Source organism: Lynx canadensis, chromosome F2, assembly GCF_007474595.2.
Source record: "Lynx canadensis isolate LIC74 chromosome F2, mLynCan4.pri.v2, whole genome shotgun sequence".
In the NCBI taxonomy this organism is placed as follows: Eukaryota; Metazoa; Chordata; class Mammalia; order Carnivora; family Felidae; genus Lynx; species Lynx canadensis.
In genome coordinates, this window is record NC_044320.2 from 2,970,343 (window position 1) to 2,992,369 (window position 22,027).

A 22,027-nucleotide genomic window follows, 5' to 3' on the forward strand; every position below is an offset into this window, starting at 1 on the left:
GGGCTCTGTGTGCAGTAGTCCTGTGGTCTCCAGTGTTAATTGTCAAGTGTCGTCACTGATGCTTCGTGTGTGTCTCAAATGTCAACTTTCTCTGACAGAGGATCAAGTGAATATGTATTTAAAACGTGAACATTTCTTCAATGGAATAGTCTCATCTAGGAAGAAACTAGAAAGAAAAACCATAAGAAAGAAACAGAGTCAGAAGCAACGTAAAGAAGAGTATGAGACGGCAAGAGCACGAGAAAGAATTCTCTGTCACGGAACCTTAGAGATGGTGATTGTGGTGGGCAGAATAATAGCCCCAAAAGGTATCCATGTCCTAATCCCCAGAACCTGGGCATATGGGACCTTCCATGGCAGAATGGACTTGGAAGATGTGACCCACACTAAGGACCTTGAGATGGGGAGATGATGAGCTGCAGACCTTTTTTGGCTGTGGTCAGAGGGAGGGGGCTGCAGTAAAAGGGTCGGACGCAACCCTCCTGGCTTTGAACATGCACAGAGGGGCCTCTAGCACCTGGACAAGGCCAGCCTGGAGCTTCCAGAAAGCAGTGCATCCCTGCTGACACCTTGATTTTAGCCCAGGGATTCCCATTTCAGACTTAGGATTTTACAGAACTGAGAAGCTAGCATTTGTGCTATCTTAAGCTCAGAAGTTTGTGGTTGTTGTTATGGCCGTAGTAGGGAATAGATGGGCACAGGTGTGCTTTGTCTCGGGGGACTTTGGGGCCGACTTCTGCGTGAGCGCTGAACCGACAGGAGGAAGGTAGTGCTGTTGGAGAGCAGGATTCGGATGTCCGCACCTTGTTTGCGGTAACTGAATGACAGTGAGGCTCCTCCCGTGCAGGTGGGATCAGAGGACAGAGCACAGAGAACAGTTGGTTTCCTTGAGGTAAAGAGCATCTGAAAGAGAGACACAGAAAAATAACCGCATTGTAACAAACAAATCAGCAGTGATGATTGCACTTGGTGACTCCTGGCAGGAAGTGAAGTGCGCTGGCAAGAACAGTGTGTGTGGCTTTAGATCTCTCCTCTCGTGATAGAGGTCTTGCAAATGACAGTGGGGAGACAGCTAGACATGTAGCCAGGTCCCCGCACGCTGGACAGGCCACTCTCACGCGTGTGTCCAGCACCTCCCTCCTAGACTACGGCTTTGGAGGCAAGGGTTCTGTCGTATCCGTCATTGTAGTGCTGCTGCCATGCGGACTAGGTGCACACGTGCTCACTGATCCGGGGAGGGAGCGAACATTCATGAGCGAATGAACACGAAGGAAGGTCTGCAGGACTTCTTTCGACCAGTGGAAAGGTCATTGCTTCTTTCCAGAACACTGTCCAAAAGATAGGTAGGTGACCGAGTTGAACCCGGCAACATTGTAAAAAGAACTTTTAGAAACGACACCACAGACTCATCTCACTAGTGTGTAATCAAGGACAACAGTGAAATGTCCCCCACCTTTTGTGGTCCATCACTCTGATAAACATTCAAGATTGATTTCATCCAGCATCGGCATGAGGTGAAGGACAGTCTCTAATGTTATGTGCCAAGTATAATTGATATAGTTTCACTGGTTGACAGTTTGGCCGTACTTACCAGATGTCACACGTTACGTAGCTTTTGACCCAGGGCGTCTGTTTCTGGGTGTTGTTTCTGCACGTGTGTGATGCCAGCTTCAAGCACGTTCACGGCAATATTGTTTGCATGTCCACTCCCCCTGACCCCCCAGAGCTGGGGAACCCACAAGAACTACCCACCAGTAGTAGAATGGCTCTGTCTGCTGAGTGCTGTATGTTTCTGATAAGATAGAAGCACAGTACAGACACTGGCTTCTTTTATTTTCATCCTTAAGAAGAATTCTTTTCCTGTGAATATCTAATGTGAGAATTAATCAGGAACATTACGTATTTCCAAGTTCTGGGATAGGATACCGATGAGCAAACGGCCTTTTCAAAGTAGTGAAGTGTGGACAGGATTGTCATGAGACATCAAAGTCAGGATGAGAAATTTAAATTTAATTCAGCTGCCGTTAGGGGTATATTATAAATCCTTGTCCTGTTATCTCCCTTGAGACAGTCACTTTTCTAAATACACGTTTTCCGGAAATAATATATGCATACATTTCCATATGGTAGCAGGGTAGGTTTTTCTGAGTGTGCATTCGTTACTAAATGCTTAGTTCTAAAAGTTGTTTTTCAGTTATCCAGAACCAGATGTTTGGTTCTCAAAATTATCTAAGTTACTGAGTGTAGGTACTGAGCATCAAATGTGTAAGTCCTTTTATATTCCTAAACTTGGCTGACATTCAGACTGAGTCCACGATGAGATTTACAGGAGTTCTAGAGAAATAGGATAGAACACAATATGGGAGCATAATAAAAAAGCAAAACATGAAATAGAGAGAAGTGTCTGTGTGTTTATTGCTTTTAATTTTCTTAGTGGAAAGCGAAGGCTACAACTTGTTTAGGGTGGAGGTCCTACGGGATGGGAGCTCTTCGTTACACAGAAGCAAACCGGAAGTCATTCTGGGTGTCTTCAGGTAGTGTGATCGAGTGAATGGGCTGAAATTGCGTCTGTCCCGTAAAACTCCAGATTGGGAGCCGGCTTGTGCCCTGGGCTCCACACTTCTGGACTAGGTGTGTCCACACCGGCCTCCCTGCAGGTGGGTGCCCGTGTGCCCTGTTTCCTGATAGGTCGCCAGGGTAACCTTTGCTGGGGCTCGTCAGGGAAGGCGCCCAGGGAGGGCGGGATCTCTCCCCGGGGTTGATGGCACAAACAGCGGTAGGAACCGGCGTGTGTCTGGAGGGGAAGGATAGACCTGCCGAGACAGATGGTTGGGAACAGAGAGGAACCTGAACCAGGGCCCTGACAGGAGAGCAGTGGCTCTGGAATCTGGTAGCAGCGAGCTGCCGCGGACTGACGAGAGGACGTGCTAAACGTGAGCCTTAGAGAGGGCAGCTGGTGTCACTGTGCCCTTGGTAGCAAATGGGCAGAGCCGGGACCGGGACACAAAGCGCCTTTGTGGGAATTTGAAAGAGGCGCCAGCTCCTGTCCTGTGCAGCAGGGACTCGTGTGTCGGCAAGGGGAAGCTGAAGAAGTTGCCTCTGAGAGAACTGCTGGAAGCCGATGTCCCACCCCTGAGCGCAAGATGTGCCGACCAGAGGGCCGGCTGGATTTCGGCTCCTGCTGCCCCCTCGGCTGGCACCCCTGGCAGCACAGGCGGCACCGTCCTTCACGGTGGCCCCATCACAAACTCCAGGCCTCGAATCCGAAAGCCAGGAAGGACATTTTTGCCTCTTGCAGTTTTGCCCAGAGTTCTTTAGGCTGCACGCGGTCTTCCTGTCCCCAGAGAGCGTGTCTTCTTTATGGAGCGACCTCCAGCCCAGGCCTCTGTGCATGCTTTCTCCCCGATGACACGTTTCCTCCTCCCTACCATTCTCCTGTGCCTGATACACAACCTTCTCCCGGGAGCCTGGCCACGGACAGGTGCCACCTGTTGCCTTTGGTGTGGACGCACCGCGTCCTTGATGGGTTTTGCATATAGTGTGTGTTCATTGTCTTCTCGTGAGTAGGGATAGGAACATCCTTATTTGTATTGTCAACAGCATCATGCTTTAATATAGAAACGCTTAGTGTGTGTAGGAACTTTGAAGATGTGTCTCATGTTGTAAGTAGTGTGATACCTTCCGTTAATTGCTAATCTTTAAAAACCATGCTGATTTTCTCGACCAGTGATTTTCACGTTAATGTCGGCGTCATTCAACATTAACTGTGAGTGGCCTGGAGCACTGAGAGGATCGCAGTGGGCTGTGATTAGCACACCCTCGTGTGGGGGCAGCACATGGCCTCTGTTACGTTCCCACACGTGTCGTCCATGTTCAAACGTGTACACGTGGACTTCCACACTGTGCGGGTACAGGGCAAGACTCGGGCTGCCCCCTCCCTTTCCCTAGTTTAGGATAAGCTTCATCTTTGGGCAGCCTTCCTGTCTGAAGTCATGGAGTGTTAGGTTTCAGCGGCTCTTGGAGAGGTCGGTAGCAGATCGGGTAGGCCCAATTTTGAATAACTTCACAGATATCATCGGTATTGTCAGAAATGTGGCCTTCGTCATATGTCCTTAAATGTGTTTCTTAAGAAATGACATTAGGTTGCATCTGGTCTAGAGCAGTATGCCGTCCTGGGCTCAGAAAGTGGAACCCGTCCTCGGGCCTAGTTATCAGCAGTCACACCCAGAGGGCGGGTGGGACACATTGTCAGGTTTGGGGGCGGGGGGGGGGGGGGGGTGGCGGAGAGCTAGAGCTGCAGAAATGTATTTTAAGTTTCCATGCCTTGTTTATCACTGAAGAAAATGGAAGAGTCTCTTTTTGTGTTTTTTCAAAACTTTCCTTGTTCATAAAAATACTATTTGAGAAACAAGATTCCTAAGAAAAATTAAATGACTTATTTAAATTGATACTCTTTTACCAAAGATTTCTGGTAACTAAAACAAATGAACATTGCATTAATTTTTAGCCTACAGTTTTTTTTTTGTTTATAACAGTCATTTTTGTGGGGGGTATGTTTTAGGGCATCATTCAGAAGATAGTGGACAGTCACAAAGTAAAGCACGTGGCCTGCTATGGATTTCGTCTCAGTCACCTGCGGTCAGAGGAGGTTCACTGGCTCCATTTGGATATGGGTGTCTCCAATGTGAGGGAGAAGTATGAACTTGCACACCCACCAGAGGAGTGGAAGTAAGATCGCGTCCCTACTTTGGTGTGACTCACGCTTGATTTGTTTTGCATATTAAATCACACACGAGAGGGTGAATGTCTTTGCTTAATTTCCATACTGCTTGTAATCACGACTCCTGTCGAAATAAAACTGGCTGGTAATAATTAACCAGCGACCTCTCCTAGATCTCTGTTCAGTCTGTCTTTGTGGCACTATGGACTTTGGGCTCTGTGGGGACGGCCTGGGGCCGGTCACGCTTCTCCCGTCGGGTCTGTTTTGGGTCAGCCTCAGCTCTGAGAACTCCGCCCCCTGTTCTTTTCCTTTCCGTCCTGTCCGCATCCTCTCGTGCAGCAGGACTTCGTGTGCACCTGATCACCTCACTGGTGGGCGGCACGGCTTGCTCCACGGGGCCCGGTAACCCACAAGCTCCCCCAAAAAGAGTGGGTGCACGTTTGATGTTCGTGACTCGGACGGACCTGAGCGAAACGGACGTGATTCAAAGTGAATTAAAGAGTTCTCTGTGTTCTCTCCTAGTGATTTTTTCCACTGTTACGCAAAGCAGCTTGTTGGTAGGAAATTGTACACGTAATACACTTTATTTGAGAGAAGTATAACTTGCAAAGATGGGCTCCTTCCACAGGCGCCTTCATTTTGTGGATGCCGCTGTGGGAGTAAAGGCGGTTATGGATCGGGGGGTGGGGGAAGGGGGGGGTTCAGTGCCGGTCACTTTCAGTCCGACAACCTGAGTTGTTTGGAGGAGACGTTTTAAACGAAAAACAAATATGTTTAGGTTAATAATCTCTAGTCGAAAAAAATCTCATCCTAGCTACAGTTTACCAAAGAAATATCCTTGTGTTTTCAGGTTTTTCAAATAGCCGGAACCGACCGAGCTAACAAGATAGCCCACGGTAATGCAGTTTGGTGGGGTTACATCGATGGCTAGCAAAGATCTGACCTCCATTATTCAGCCAGTCAGTGCAATAAGTGTGTAAAAAAGCTACGAATACCTAAAAGTTAGTTACAAATCCCTGCAGGTATTTTTATTGAACACAATTCCGTTGCCTTCCTGTACCGACACGTCGGAGGCGTACTTCATCATCATGATGTCCCTAGTGCTCGGTCAAATGTTGTGTCGAATGCAAGCATCTGAATTGACAAGCTCTGTTTCTGTTCTTTTAAGCCAGTTTACTTGGCCTAATTTCAAGTAAAGTTGAGTGGGCACTACTCTGTTCCGTGGAGCCTGAACCCTCAAAGACTGGGCGAGGTAGAACTTCACCGAACGCAGTGAGTGCTGAACCTGATGCTGACGGGAGTGGCTGCCGCAGCCTGGCACCGGGCCCACGGTGTGCTCTTTATAGTCTGTACATTTGCAGTTCATAAAATGTTTATTTCTCATAGCTCTCCACAGACCTTAGGAGGTAAAGACAGGGGAGATAGGTAACAGACTCGATTTGAGTTCCACCTGCAGAGAGAGCTCCGGATACAGCTTTGACTTGAATTTAGCTGACTTCCCAGTGCAGGCTTTTAAAGTGAACCCAGCCTTAACTGTAACCTTAACTCCGAGTGGTAGCGAGGCCACTAAGATCGGTGAAGGTGCGTGGATGGCGGGGGGAGGAGAGGAGACGAGGAGATGGGTTGGAGGCACAGGTGATCCCTGTGGGTGTTTCGGGAGGGCCAGGCTTCCTGCCGCCTGTCGGTGCTCACGTCAGAGGAGGCAGGACTTAGGGCGTCAGTAAGGAACAGGAGCCTATTACGGAGAACCAAGTAGATTTGAAAAAGAACCAAACTCGAGTTCTGGAAACCAACTGGGTGGTTAAAATAGCAAGTTAGATGTAGGTGAAAAATTGGTCAACAGAAACACGGATCTGAGAAAATTTGCCCAAAAGATAGCACGGGGAGATGAACAGGTAGAGAATATGAAAGGAAATGGCACGACACGAAAACTGAGGAGGCAGACCCATTTCTGACAGGGGCTCTAGGAGGAGATAAAAAGACTGAGGAGGAGGAAATACTCCCAAAGAGATTATGGCTGAGAATTTTCTGGAATTGGCAAATAACATGAGTCCTCAGAACCAGGATTAATGCAAAACCCCAAACACGGTTAAAAAAATAGATCTACACTTTGGTGGATTATAGTCAAGTCGTGTACAAAGGAAAAAAAAGAGATGATGCTAAAGCAACCAGGGACACATTCACAGTTCTCCACAGCAGTGATCTGTGCAAAGTGGGGAGAAGAAGTCACCGGCAACCTGTATTTTTTGTCAGATTCAGTGACCATTCAAGAGCAGGATGACAGCGATGCTTTCCGCAGAGACTATACCAGCAAAGGAACCTCCTATAAATACACTCGGGAGAAGGGAAAATGGTCTCTGAAGGAGGGTTTCGGTTGGAAGAAGGAGTGCTAGAAAAAAAATTGGGTAGATACAGATAAGCATTGGCTCTGAAAACACATAAAGTGGTAAAATCTGATTTTTTATGTGAAAAAAGTAAAACCCAGATAGTCGAACCCAATATGTCAGAAGAGAGACGATCAGAATTAAGGCTCTGTCAGCCGGGTTTTAAAATTATATATAAAAATGTTAAAAATAAAATTGTATATTAGGGCAACCATAAAACATTAGAAGTAGATTGTATAACGTAACAGGTAGGTGGGTGAGTAGGTATTGAGAAACTCCATAATCGAAAGGAGGCAAGAAAAGGGGAGGAAGAAAGACAGGAAAGTAGGGTGAAGGGAAATCACAGACTAGACTTCAGAAGGTCAAGTAGACTAGGAGTGAGTGGTCAGAACCTGTTAGGGTGTGATTACAAATACAGTCCAGCTCTCTGCTCTTTATGACACACCTAACACAGTGATATTCAAGACATTTTCATGTGACTTACGGAAAGAAACATTTTACCTTAAGATGCAGCACAAACACGTGTGTGTGTCTCAGAACCACGTACATGTAGGTCTCCGTATGTGCTTCACAAAATCATACCCAACCTCACTAGTACGCCGAGGTCTCAGATTTTCATCCAGTGCCATTCTGTTCTCTTCAACCTCATTTAGATGGATGGGTGGGTAGAAAAGAAAAGAAGAGAAGAGAAAAGAAAAGAATTTACCTTCCTGCTAACTAGGTGGGAGAAGGGGGGCAGGGGGATTGGTATTGTTTTATTAATATCCTATGAAAAAAGTTTGAAGACAGAAAAGCATTAATAGGGATGTGGAGGGCAACTACATAATAATAAAAGGCTTGTTCTACAAGAATCACTACAGAAACAGATGGGCCCCTGAAGATACTTCTCAGAATGTATAAAGCAAAAACATTCTGTCCTCTGGCCAGCATTTAAATTTTGGACTGCTCCAGTGACCTCTTTTCCTCTTCCTTCTCTCTGTAGACCTGCCTTTGGCATCAAATTCACACGTTAATGGGAGAGACACAGGGAACCCATAAACCAGTTATTGCCGTAGCCCAGGCAAAAATCCTAAAAGCCGGTGGCCTGGGGGAGTAGTGATGGAGTGAGAAGCGGTTGTAGGGTGATTTTTTTTTAAGGTAGAGCTTACGGGGTTTGCTCAAGAGTCTTTAAAAACACAAGCATCCAGTGGAGTGTGAAACTCACTCCTGCAGAAGCTTCCAGTAGCACCTCGTCACACCTGGACCCAACTCCAGAGTTCCCGATCATCTCTCAGCCCCATCTCCTCTCGCTCTCGTTCCCTTCGTCCACTCAAGCGGCCGCACGTTTCAGTGTCGTCTCTTCCTCGCTGCCTGGTCGGGGTCTCATTGGATCCTCTCTGCCGCCAGCTTCCTGGCCTGCTGAATAGCACCGGCCTCGGCCCACCTTTCCTTTGTCTTGGAGAACTTTCCACTCGCTCTGCCCCAGCCCCACGGCTCCTTCTGGTTCTCGAATGAGACTTTGTGCTTCGTGTGACTCTGCTGAACGTGCTCCCCTGTCGTTTCCGTCACCGCGTGGGCCTCCCATCGTTCAGACCAGTGTCCGTGTCCGCTGTCCGCTCTCGGCCTGTGTCTTCCCCGACCGTTCTGTCTTTAGGGCCTGCCCACCTGATGACCTTTCTCTCCCTCAGGGACTTTGTCTCACCCGCTGCTGTATTCCTAGTTTCTAGTTGGTCGTGCCTGGTATATAGGAGGCACCTCATAAACACTTTAAGTGAGAATGGAATTAGTGGTAGTGGAAATGTAAAATAAACCTAGAGGCAAAGCACTTTGATGGGACAGTAAGTTGTCTTCATCTAGGGATGAACAGTTGTAAATTGTGTGAATAACCGTGTTTTCACAGTAACACACATTGCTTACAATGTGGTGGACATTGTGCTAAGCACCTGGCTTACTTTACCCAAGTTCGTTCTTGCTATGATAGTCTTTTCAGGTGGGTACTCACCTTTTGCCATGTTACTGGTGAGACAGCTGTGGTTCAGAGAGGCTGAAAAAACTTCCTTGAGATCATACGGCAGAGTAGGCAATTGAGTCCGTGTGCTCAGCTCTTTCTTCTCTGCTCCTGTTAAGGTATGTAAGCACCAGAGACAGAACATTTTTGATCACATTTCCCCCTTGCTAGCAGGGACCTTCTCTCAGTTCGTAGGTGGCTTTGTGAGGACAGCTGCACTCCTGGCTTTAGTTCTGAAAAGTAAGATGTTCTTCGAATGAAAGTGCTAGGACTCCCCGGAATAATCGGGCGTCAGTTTCCATTCTCGGGAAGTTTTTGAACATCGATTTGTTTTCGTGCTATCTGCTGTAGGATCTGTTCCTCCTGTTCAATAACCCTGAGACACAAGCTTGCTCACCCGGGTCCTGAGGTCTTTCAACACAAGCCGGCTTGTGGCACACTGTGTGGGTGTAGCTGTGTCAGGCAGGGGGACCTTCCAGTGGTGCCGTGGCTGGCCGCTGGGGACAGGAAGGGCTGGTTGGATAAGTGGCTGTCCTGGTGGGAAGAAAACCACAAAATAGATCCTGCCTCAAGCAATACACAGGGACCCACTGAGATGGACCAGGTGAGAAAAAAGCTTAATGCAAAATATGAAGGCACTGCTGGTCCTGGAGCAGGAAGATTTAATAACCCCAAAGACGTTCTCTGGAAAAGGAAAGAATAGCAAATTTAGCTTCATTGAGATGAAGAGCCTCTGTGTATTAAAAGGTGTATTTGTAAAAGTGCAGAAGCAAGTTGCAGCTGAGAGGAGATATTTGTCACGTTTGTAATTTACAAAGGATGATGCTTTTCTGATTAGTATGAGAGTTGCAGGCAGCTCAGTCCACGGACAAGGGACATGGGACATGAAGGCGTTGTCATAAAGGAGAAAACAAGTTTGGCCCGTAATCTGGGGGATGGCGACCGGGGGGGTGGGGACCTAGCCCACAAGATCCACACTGGTTGGCAGAAAGTGAGTTGTGGGCAGCGTCAGTAGCGGGAGAGGTGGTGGCTCCAACAGGGTGTTTGCCTGCGCTGCTGGTGAGAGAAGGTAAACGGGTAAATCCGTTTGGGCCGCAGCTGGAAGACGGGCAGCACACACTCTACAGGGCTGCAGTTCCCCTGCAGATTTTGTCCCTGAGAGACTCCAGGTTTCCGTGCTGGGCCGCAGACGTAGGATGTCACGCAGGTCAAAATGAAAGAACTGTAGGGACGCGTAGCCGTGTGGGTGAATCTTAGCCATGTAGCCTCGTGTGGCAGAGTCGAGTCTCCCGTGACACTGTTGTGAGTGCACTAAGTGCCACTGAACTGTATGCGTTAAAAAGGTTAATTTTTGGGGCGCCTGGGTGGCGCAGTCGGTTAAGCGTCCGACTTCAGCCAGGCCACGATCTCACGGTCCGTGAGTTCGAGCCCCGCGTCGGGCTCTGGGCTGATGGCTCGGAGCCTGGAGCCTGTTTCCGATTCTGTGTCTCCCTCTCTCTCTGCCCCTCCCCCGTTCATGCTCTGTCTCTCTCTGTCCCAAAAATAAATAAAAAACGTTGAAAAAAAAATTAAAAAAAAAAAAGGTTAATTTTTTTGTAATGTGAATTTTACCTCAATTAAAAAAAAAGTAAGTCCCAGAAAATGACATAACAGCCTGATAAGCTTTTGTAATGTGAAAAGAAAAGAAAACCCTAAAGGAATATCGTCGGGGATCTCATCGGTTGGGTAAGATCAAGGACCAGAGGGCAATAGTGCAGAGCCTCCCCGAGGGGAGTGTCCTGCCCCCCTCCCCCCCGGTCTCCCGAAGGCCCCATCGGGACTCGTGCTGACCCGTTGGGTTCTGAGGCAGGGCTCGAAAAGTCAGCCCCTTAGAAGACTCGGGTTCCTACCTGCCTTGCTTCCTGCCCAGTCTGTCCAGGAGGAAGCAGGAGCTGGCTCCCCTGTCCCTAGGAGGCCTGGAGGTCCCTGTCGCGGGAGGTCCCAGTGGAGCAGGTAGTATTTGTTAGGATCTGGAAGGAGTCCGCCAAAAAACGCTTCCGTGCAATGTCGTACTAGCATATACTGCGGCAAACGGTGTCCTGCAGTTTTGAGAGATTTCAGCGTGAAAGTTCTGTTCCTAGATCATTCTGGTTAATCACATTTTGGTAACTAAACTTCACTTATCTGGAGCCACCTATGTAGGGTGGCTATTGGGCATCCGAGTGGGCTAAGCGGATATAAATAGCCTGTCAGGGCACCGGGGGGCGGGGAGGGACGGCCCAATCCTTCTGATGTTGAACCCAAGTCTAAGAGACGGCCCTCTTGGCATTTGAGGAAGTATTTGGGGCTCTGGCAAGTGAGTGAGGAGGAACATTCTCGTCATTGTTAGTGAGCCGCGGTTGCTGCCCTCCTGCTTAGCAGCCTGCTTAGCGCTGCCCTGTTCGCTGCTGCGCCAGCCCCTCACTCTGCAGGAGAGAGGAGAGGCGTCATTTTCCAAAGAAGACCAATGAAAATGAATAATGATAGTTGAGGAAGCTTTAGATTGTGTTTGGTAGTTTTCTATGTTGTCTTGAAATGACACCGCCCCTGCATACGCCTTCTTTTAAGAAGCCAGTCTTTCGTTGTAATCCTGCATTCAGCAAGAGTTCTTAGGAGGGTTTAAAGCAGAAAGACTTTAAAGAAAGTAGAGGAGCACTCTGACAGGTTTGGAAGTGACACCTTTAAAACACGGGTGCACTTCCAATTTGCTGCTCTGTTAATTAGACACTTACCGGATGCTTCTGCACCGAACACGGGCAGCTGGAAGATAGTTTCCAGTGGGTCTGCGGCTGCCGCCTGACACTGGCCAGGCTGCTTGGAGAGAGGTTCTGGTGGGTTATCACCGTGGTTACGGAACAGTTAGTCTGCGCCTGTGGAATTTCTTTTATTCTCCATACGTATCCAAAGTTGCAAGAATAGTTAAGGCCTGTGTGCCTTCACCTAGCTTCCCTAAATGTTGGAACTTTCGTGACCATACATAGTACAGTAGTTGGCACTGAAGCCAGAAAATAAACATTGATAGAGTCTTACTTAACTAATCTACACATGTCACTCAAATTTCACGGTTGTCCCACATAACATCCCTTTTCTGGTCCAGGAACCACGTTGCTGTTCTGACTCCTCGAGTCTCTTCTAATCTGGGACAGTTCCTCAGTCTCTCTATGTCCTTCCTGACCCTGACACTTTTGAAGAATCCTGGCTGGTTATTTGTACCGTGTCCTTCAACTGAGGTTCATCTAGGGCTTTTTTTCATGGTTATATTGAGGTTATGTGTTTTTGGGCCAGAATTCTAAGCTTTTGTACCCGTCTCACTGCATCCTGTCAGCATGTGACTCCTTTTTTACAGGTGCTTTTAACTGGGATCATTTGGTTTAAGGTGGTGGCCAGGTTTCCCCACTGTAAGTTGCTGTTTTTTCCTCTGAAATTAAGAATACTCTTCCGGGGAGATAGATTGAGACTCTGCGGATACTGTTTCTCATTGTATTTTTACCCTGTATTCTCAATATCGTTGATGATTCTTTCTCACAGCTATTACTGCTATAATTTTTGTCTAAGGATGAATTTCTATTCCTGTCCTTCCTTTGAGAATTTTTTTAAGCATGTTTTTAATGTTCATTTATTTTTGAGAGAGAGAGAGAGAGAGAGCACAAGTGGAAGAGGGGAGGGAGAGAGGGAGACCCAGAATCCGAAGCAGGCTCCAGGCTCTGAGCTGTCAGCACAGAGCCCAATGCGGGGCTCAAACTTGTCAATTGCAAGATCATGACCTGAGCCAAAGTCAGACGCTCAACCAACTGAGCCACCCAGGTGCCCCTCCTTTGAGGATTTTTAAATTGGAAGTGTGTTGTAAGAAAGAGCTTACGATATCTGTGTTGTTTCTGGAAATTGTACTTTGTGTCACTACACACAGACAGGCTAACCTTTCTCAGTATCAAGCTTAACAGATTCTTTCTCCAAACACTTGCCACTCCTCCTCACCATTACTTGGTTAGCTTGTGGGTATCTTGGTGCTCATTGTCGGTGGTAAGACTGAGGGGAGGTTGGTGTCAGTGGCCTTCATAGGAAATTATTACTTAGGAGAAGCGGAAAAAAGATGATTTTATTTGGGGCGTGTTATATTTAGCTGCTCTTCAGAAGTCCATGGAGTGGCATATAGCAGAATAATGGAGATGTGTCTTGGGATGCAGCCAGTCTCTTAGAGTAGTGGCAGGAGGGTCGGGAAAGAGGTGAGTTTCACAGAGATGGGAGTAGGGATGTCGGAACTCGTGGGCCAGTCTCAAACAGGACACCGGAGGCTTCTGCTGTTAGTGCCTCCCATTCTAACAGAGAGGAAACGGATCCCAGGTCAAACGCTGGGCAGCCTGGCTGCACGTTCATGCTGTTAACGTCCATGCTGTGGGTGTTGGGCCCTGTGGTTTAAGGACAGAGGCGGAGTGAAGGGATGCCATTACATCAGGAGACCTCGGGCAGTCTCAGCAGGGCCGTGGGGCAGGTGTGCTGGCCTGCGCGTGGTCAGGGCCGTGGGGCAGGTATGCTGGGCTGCACGTAGTCAGGACCTTGGGCTAGGTGTGCTGGGCTGTGGGTCGTCAGCAGGGCCGTGGGGCGGGTGTGCTGGGCCGCGCATCGTCAGGGCCGTGGGGCGGGTGTGCTGGGTGGGCGCAGTAAAGCAGTGGTCAGAATCCGCTTGGCAACCTGATGAGCTTGCTGGCCTCCACAGAGTAAGAGCAGTGGGCGTCTCTCTGGTTTCGGAGCCGCCAGTGCCTTCTAGCAGTTTCGTTCTGCTTTGGGGCATTCCTGCGTCGACTGCTGTAGAGGGATCCCCGTCTGCTTCTTCATAGCCCTGGGACCTCGGCCCGTTACCTGAGTCCCTGAAGCTCTTTCCCCACCGGTGAAAACAGAAGGCCCTTCCTTTTCAGCCAGAGTGCTGCACTCGCCTCCGGGCCTCCTGCTTCTTCCCCCGGGTCCCCTGGCCGGTCCTACACACTGTCGCCTGCCTGGTCAGAGAAATAGACGTCCTGTGACTCAACTGCTGTGCTCACAGTGCTCCGAGCCCCACAAGCACGCCGTGCAGGGTCCTCTGTGATCTACCACCTCCCGGTCCTGCCCTTCTACTCACTGCTTGCGCCCAGCGGGCCCAGCTGCGTCTGCCTTCCCACACATCCTCCAGCCTCAGGGCCTTCGTGCACCCCCTTCCATCGTATTAGAACTCCTGTCCCTGCACGTGATTGCATGACTCCCTTCCTCCCTTCAGATCTTCATTAAGATGTCTTTGAATCTGAGTGTCCTTTGCTGGTCACCCTTTGCAAAATAATACTTTATCACGTGTCATTCCCCTCACCGTGCCTATTTGTCTGTGTCACTTTTACTGCCATCTTGTAGATACCTGTGTATTTGCTGTCTGAACTTGAGCATATATTGCATATAAACTTTCTGAGGGCTGGTGAGGACACCGAGGTGTGGGAGGGCCACGGCGGTCGGCGGTGGGCCACGGAGCCAGACGCCCAGCCCAGGCAGCTCCAGTGCAGAGCCCACGTTCTCTCTGCTCCTCTCAGGGCTGGTGCTGACTGAAAGAAGCCCGTGGGTCAAATGCTTATCGCAATTTCTGTCACATCCTGAGTGGCCCTTGTCCATTGAGGCATCGTCAGCATCAGCATCGAGATGCTGGACGTTAACAGCATGAACGTGCAGCCAGGCTGCCCAGCGTTTGACCTGGGATCCGTTTCCTCTCTGTTAGAATGGGAGGCACTAACAGCAGAAGCCTCCGGTGTCCTGTTTGAGTCCAAGCGCACTGGCTCGGAGCCCGTTGCTTCCTCTCACGGAGCGTCACCTGCCTAGATCATGACACTTCTGTTCTCCGACTGTCGTGTGCATTAAGAGAAATAGCACATGTAAAGCACCTGCTAAGTCCCAAGTTAAAAATAAATGGAATCTATTGCGTTTCCACAAACAGTTGCCCCTTGTAGAATATCTGTAGTAAATGATTGACCTCTTTCCGAGAGTAGAAGTCAACGTGAACCTGATCGTTTGGCGATTGTGTATTTTAATAAGATGGACACTTAAAACTTTTAGCAGAACTTGTGTATGTGTATCATGCGTTTTTTCCACCCTTAACTGAACCAAAAACATTGTATTGATTACTTTGTGTGTTTTCCTTGTGAGCCTGTTACATTTTTTAAAGATCGATTACTAAAACTTTAGGGAAAAAAACCCAGATCTTTCTATAACCTTTGGGTAGGCAAATATCTTATAAACAAAACACTTAAAGAATTCACTAAAAAGGAAAAGAATAAATAGGGCTGCATAAAAATTATGAACTTTGTTCCTCAAAAGATAGCATTAAAATGAAAACATTTTAAAAATAATTTTTAGGTGCGCCTGGGTGGCTCAGTCTGTTAAGCGTTGACTCTTGATTTTGGCTTGGGTCATGATCTCATGGTTCCTGAGATCAGGCCCCACCCACGTTGGGCTCTGCACTGATGGCACGGATCCTGCTTGGGATTCTCTCTCTGTCTTTCTCTCTCTCTCTCCCTCCCTCACTCCCTCCCCCTCTCTCTTTGCCCATCCCCTGCGTGCATGCTTTCTCAAAATAAATAAATAAATAAATATTAAAAAGGTAATTTTTAAAGATAACCGTCAGGAGAGTGAAAGGCAGCTGTGGAGTGGCAGAACATACTGGGCGGTCTAACAGTGGTCTCCCACTCTGAATACCTGAAGAATGCCCACAGGTCAGCTGGGGGTCGGGGAGGGGAGGCCCACAACCCTTTAGACAAAACAGACGTTTCACAAAAGGTCTCCAGAATGGCCCATCATCAGATGAGGGTGTGCCCCATCTCATCATCCATCGGGATGTGCCAGTCCGGTCCACACCGTACTTCCCTCCCGCAGTGTCCCGGACTAAAATGCAGGTACCAGGCAGAGGTGAGGGTGTGGGGAAACAGAGTGCCCCATGCTGCTGGTAGGACGGTGTGGCTTCTTCAGCAACCTGACGGGCGGCATCTGTGGATACAGATGTGTGTGTGTTGTGATCGAGGGACTCTGCTCCTGGTCCCCCCACCCCCCTTTCCCAGCAGAGGTGTGTCCGTATGTTCACCAGAAGACACGAGTGAGAGAGCATTCTGGTGAAGTTCGTTTGTTTCGACCATTCTTGAAGCTTGGCTTCCTGAGCGACTAAATCATTTTATGTTTAATTTTTTTTAATGTTTATTTACTATTGAGAGAGAGAGAGAGACAGAGCATGAATGGGGGAGGGGCAGAGAGAGAGGGAGACACAGAATCTGAAGCAGGCTCCAGGCTCTGAGCTGTCAGCACAGAGCCCGACGTGGGGCTCGAACTCATGAACTGCGAGATCATGACCTGAGTTGAAGTCGGATGCTTAACCGACTGAGCCACCCAGGTGCCCCATCATTTTATGTTTAGAGGAGGAAAAAAAAAGAGTGTTTATAGCCGTTTCCTCATCAGGGCCACAAAGTAGTAATAACTCTGATGGCCTTTCGCGGTGATATGGGCTGTCACACAGGGCAGCCGTGACCGACCTTCAGCTGCTAGCTGGGCTCCACATCGCAAGCATTTGCCGCGAGTGAGAAAAAACCAGACATAGAGGAATGCATTCTGTGTGAGTCCGTGCACATCAGGGCAGCCGTCGAGGGGAGGTGTGAGGGGGTGCCGCCCGGCCCAGTGGGGGACAGTGACTGCTGGCCCTGTGCCTTCTGGATGTCTTTCCTGTCCTGTCTCCTTGCGGGATCACTGAGCTTCAGACAACAGACGTGCATGTTCTTGTGCTGAAAGGTTTAAAACCGTATGCTTAAAAACTGTGATTGTTTTTTACCTTATTTTAAAAATAATACTTCGAGTAATTGGTTATGTCATACTCACAATAATACTGTAATTACAGACTACGAGTTGAGAAAATTACTTCTTTCTAATTGTTCTATTTTCTGAATTGTTTTTTAGATATGAATTGAGAATTCGTTATTTGCCAAAAGGATTTCTAAACCAGTTACTGAAGACAAGCCAACTCTGAATTTCTTCTATCAACAGGTATAGGAGGGTACTTTAATACACCTTTTTCTTTGTTTCTTTGAATCCTACGTACTACATGGTTTTATCTTAGAATTAGATTAAACCTAGTGTTCGGGAAAATAATAAATTTGGCACAGTATGGCAGTGAGAGTCTTTTAACCAGTGGGAAATTTTGAATTTTTGACACTTTGTGAATTCTTGTATGCTTAGGCACGTCTTTTTTTTTTTTTTTTTTTTTTTTTTTTTATTTTTTTTCCAACGTTTTTTTTTTTTTTTTGGGACAGAGAGAGACAGAGCATGAACGGGGGAGGGGCAGAGAGAGAGGGAGACACAGAATCGGAACAGGCTCCAGGCTCCGAGCCATCAGCCCAGAGCCTGACGCGGGGCTCGAACTCACGGACCGCGAGATCGTGACCTGGCTGAAGTCGGACGCTTAACCGACTGCGCCACCCAGGCGCCCCATGCTTAGGCACGTCTTAAAAGAGACTTCTTTTATGTGGAGACTGTAAGTCCTAAGTGACTCAACCACTGGCTTGTCTTTGATTCAAGTATAATGGTCATGCCTGAATATCAACAGATTTGTCGGGTACAGAATTTATTGTCAGAGCCAGGTACATTGACATAATCTCAAGAACAACTTGCACAGTAAAGCCAGAATGGGCTTTTTTTACATTGAGTAACTTGCTTTTTACCCCTTAAAATATTAGGCAATAAATACCTGTGGCATAAATGAACCAACACAATTTTATGACCAAATACTTGTTAGTTTTAGTGATGAGCATGGGGGGAAAATGGTCTGAATAATATCCCAACATTTGCACACCATTTTGCAGGTAAATGCACTTGGTAATGTTTTGTTTTAATAAAAATATGTATTAAATGTCTGCTGTGGGTCAAGAACACAGATGAAATAAGTGAATTGCCCATTAAATTCGATTGAAGGTGCAGTGGGTGAGGATCTCCTGTACACGGTACTTTGCGTTCAGTCCTCTACTGTTGGTGGTCACGGGCCACGGGGTCGTACACAGGAGGGTCTGCTAACCCAGTGGGTGGAGTCCAGGGGGTCTGGAAAGTGTCACCGAGTCCCCAGCTTTGTAGATGAGGAAGAGCTGTACTTTAGGAAACCTGGTGCATTTAAAGCTGAGCTCAGAAGTTCTGAGAAGTGGGTGAGGGAGATACAGCCCACATCATAAAAAGGGAAGGTTCTAGGTTTCCTCCTGCAGAATAAAGGGAGCTATTAAAGAATTTAAGTAGTGAGTGGCTTGACGAGAATTTTCGTTGTTAAATAAGATCACACTGATGTGATGGCGGCATCCGTCGTGCATTGGATGGGTCTTAAGGCTGCAAGCAAGTTAGGAGGCTGTTCAGCCATTTGGGCAAGAAACGGGGGAGAGAAAGGTCTGAGTGTAGGCAACTTTAGTGGATGGATTTGATAGGACCGGGAGGCTGATCCAAATGGAGCATGAAAGTAAAGAAGAAAGAGGTTGATTGTGTCCGTCCAGGTGCCTGGTGTCAGGAAAGAGGCAAGGTTCAGTTACATTCAGAAGTAAGGTGGTAGGACGGTAGGCTGATGTACTTCCCAATGTGAGAAAACTGGGTGTTCCCCCTTCTCAGATCTAGGCTGTGAGAACAGGAGGCTGAGGTCGCTGTTTCTCGGTATTGGGTCTGTTTTCCTGTCTGTGGGGTGGAAGTGCCATTGGAAATGGCCAGTGAAATGCCAGTGGAAATGTGGGGTACCAGACTTGACGGGAGCCTGGGAAGGTTTACCACGATACGGAGATGCACGGGAAGAGGGCGTTTGCGTTTGGCGAAAAGGAAAGAGCGAAGCCCTCTTTAGATTCCGCCTGAGATTGCTGGAGGCCCGTTTGTACTGCAAAAATGATTTCTAGATTACAAACCGCTCCTCGTCTGTGTTTCCACAGCTCACCCTTAGCAATCTGGTGAGCTTTGAGTCGAAGTGAAGGAGGTGACAGGAGAGCTTAGTTTAACTGATAGGTTTGCATCGTGTGTTCTCTCTTGTAGATGATATTTATCACTGTTGGCATAATTTCCTTGAAAAAAACCCACCCCCTGAGGAAATCTGTGACTACTTCAGTGACACGGATTTCTGGAATTCATCAAACAGGCCTCATTAGCTCACGGCCACTACAGGCCGACCTCGCAGTTGGTGGCGTTCTTGTTCCTTCCACACTATTGCTAGGTGTCCTAGCTGTTCCCCGTAGGAGGCCTTGCTCGTATCTCTGATTAAAAGCACTTCACATGCTGGTGTGGCCCCAGTTTTCTCTTACTCATAGGACGTGTCTCGCAGTGGCCTGCATGGTTTGGTTGAACGGCCTTTATGAAAAAACCCCGGAGGGAGTGAGCGTGCACGCGGTAGTGGCCCACTGTGCGTTTAATGGCTCCGTGAGTCTCCGCGTGCTTACCTGTCTCAGCTGCTCAAATACCGATGAAGTGAGGTAGGATTGTCTGCCACACAAGTGCCCAGGCACGGTTTGAACTGCAGTCCACAGGCGGCACCAGACCTCTGAGCGCTTGGCATCTACCGTTTACCTGTCACGACGCGAGTGGGGCTGCACGTTCCGGGATGGCGCGTGTCTCTCTTGCCTTCCTGTGTGCTCTCCACATGAGCTCCCGGCCCCTTCACCCCCCGCTCTGCTTTCTCCTGTTCCTACACTTTCTCTTCTTCAGCCTGCCCTCTTTTTAACCTTTTAAACTTAGTTATACAGTTTTAGACAGTCCCGAAAATATTCTAAAGCATCACTTAAAGTATCTCTACCCTAATAATTACTTTCATTTCGCATATAATTTTGTAATATTCTCCCAAGTACCTGTATTATAAAAGAAATACAAGTGTAGCTGTGATCCCACCCTTCCCCGTGTCGATGGCTCATCCAAGCTGGTATCTCAGCCTAAGTGACAGGAAACAGAGGGAGGTAAAGGCGGCACTCAGACTACAGGGGAGGAGGACAGAGGGGCGGAGGAGAATGCTGTTAGTTGTCACAGCTCCTGATCGGCAGGTACGGGAGGGGCCACGAGCATGGCCCTGTCCTTCCGGTTGGGATGTGGCACCGCTGGCAGTTTTGTAAGTAAAAACAGTCGAATATTGGCAATTTGATATTCAAACTAATAATTCTCCTTCCAGGGGCTTATTCTAAAGAGGTGAGATTCACACACGTGTAGGTACAGGACGCTCCTTGGAGCGTGGCAGTAACAAGACGGAAAGTGGAACCGTGGCAGAGGTCTGTCGGGAAAAGCTTGGTTAATACATTCCTCCGGGTTTCAAATGTTCGTATCCACCCTGAGGAGGGAAGCACAGCTCTGCTCACGGAGGGGGAGGCTCGCCTGTAAAATGCTGGCGCGTAGCACAAGCTGTGCGTAAAATGCGTAAAACGTGTAATGTCCACTTATGGGAAAAAATGGATGTATTTGTACTTCCATTTGTTTTGGAAATAGTATGATTTTTGCCCTGCTGCTTCAGTAAGTACTTGTCTATTCATTTGACTTCTTGTGGTCACTTCGAGTGCGGCATCTGTCCTGTTGCGGGTGTGGACATTCCGGGGCTGTTCCAAGTAATCCGCGTGTTCTCCTGCGCGGGCAGCACCCACCTTGGGAGCAGCCTTCGTTCCGCTGTTGCAAAATCAGTTAGGAATTCAGAACGTTCTCCTGCTTAATCGTGCACGTGCCTGCACACACACAGTGAATGCAATTTTGGCCCTTCAGCTATTTATAGCCAAGGTCTATTCAACTGAGGATGGAATTGAAATATTTTGTAAGAACTTGAGTGTGGAAATTGTCACTGAGTTCTGAGATAAATTATCTTATACAGGCCTCAGAGCCAAATGACACCCATTCTGTAATTTCTAAAATCTTTAATACTTGATTCAAACAAATAAGATGCATACATATGTGCATACTTATATTTTCACTGAGTTCCAAGCTAAATGAGTCCATTTTAAGGACCCATTTAACGGGTTCAGAATTTGATAACATTGATTCTTTTTTTTTTTTAATTTTTAAAAATGTTTGTTTGTTTTTGAGAGAGAGAGAGAGAGGGAGGGAACGAGGGAGGGGAAGAGAGAGGGAGACAGAGAATTGAAAGCAGGCTCCAGGCTCCGAGATGTCAGCACAAGGCCTGACACAGGGCTTGAACTCATGAACTGTGAGATCATGACTTGATCACTGAAGTTGGATGCTCAACCAACTGAGCCATCCAGGCGCCCTGATTCTTTCTTTTTGTTTAAATGTTTATTTATTTTGAGAGAGAGTGCGAGCAGGGGAGGGACAGAGAGAAGGGGAGAGAGAATCCCCAGCAGGCTCCACGCTCAGTGCAGAGCCCAGCGTGGGGCTCGATCTCACGAACCGCAAGATCATGACCTGAGTTGAAATCAAGTGTAAGATGCTCAACCGACTGAGCCCCCCCAGGTGCCCCGATTCTTTTTAATTGTTTAGCTTGGTAACATCTGATACATGTATCCTTTGTAAGTTATGGTGCTTAGTAAAAAAAGTGAGTACGTGTGATCCTACTCCCCAAGAGAAGAGAGCACAGCTGATGTTTCCCAGTCTGTGTCCCTGTCACATCCCCCCACCCCTGCCCCGCTACTCCATGCAGGTAACTGTGGTCCTGGGTGTCCATTGTCCTTTGGCTTGCTTTTCTTTGCTGGTTGTGACACTGTACAGTGTGTGTGTGTGTGTGTGTGTGTGTGTGTGTGTGTGGTTCCGGCCTAGGGTAACAGCTGACCTGACATCTCCCTGCCCCCTCTGCATCCCAGCATCGGCCGGACCAGGACTTTGGTTTGGTTTTGTTTGTTTGTCACCCAGCCATAGAAGCCTTCCAGAAGATGTTTAAAAAATGTTTTATTCAGCATTTTTAGTTGTTTTCAGTGAGCAGACTGTTCGAAACAT

The 22,027-nt window shown here is 48.0% G+C and overlaps 1 protein-coding gene across 1 annotated transcript in view; it reads left to right on the forward strand.

Annotated features, from left to right (window-relative positions):
- The window catches only part of PTK2 (protein tyrosine kinase 2), a 241,902-nt gene that overhangs the window by 78,963 nt on the left and 140,912 nt on the right, over positions 1-22,027 (forward strand). Inside the window, 3 exon segments of the mRNA XM_030304586.1 lie at positions 4,562-4,728; positions 17,057-17,100; positions 17,103-17,143. Coding sequence (XP_030160446.1) covers positions 4,562-4,728; positions 17,057-17,100; positions 17,103-17,143 — 252 coding nt within the window.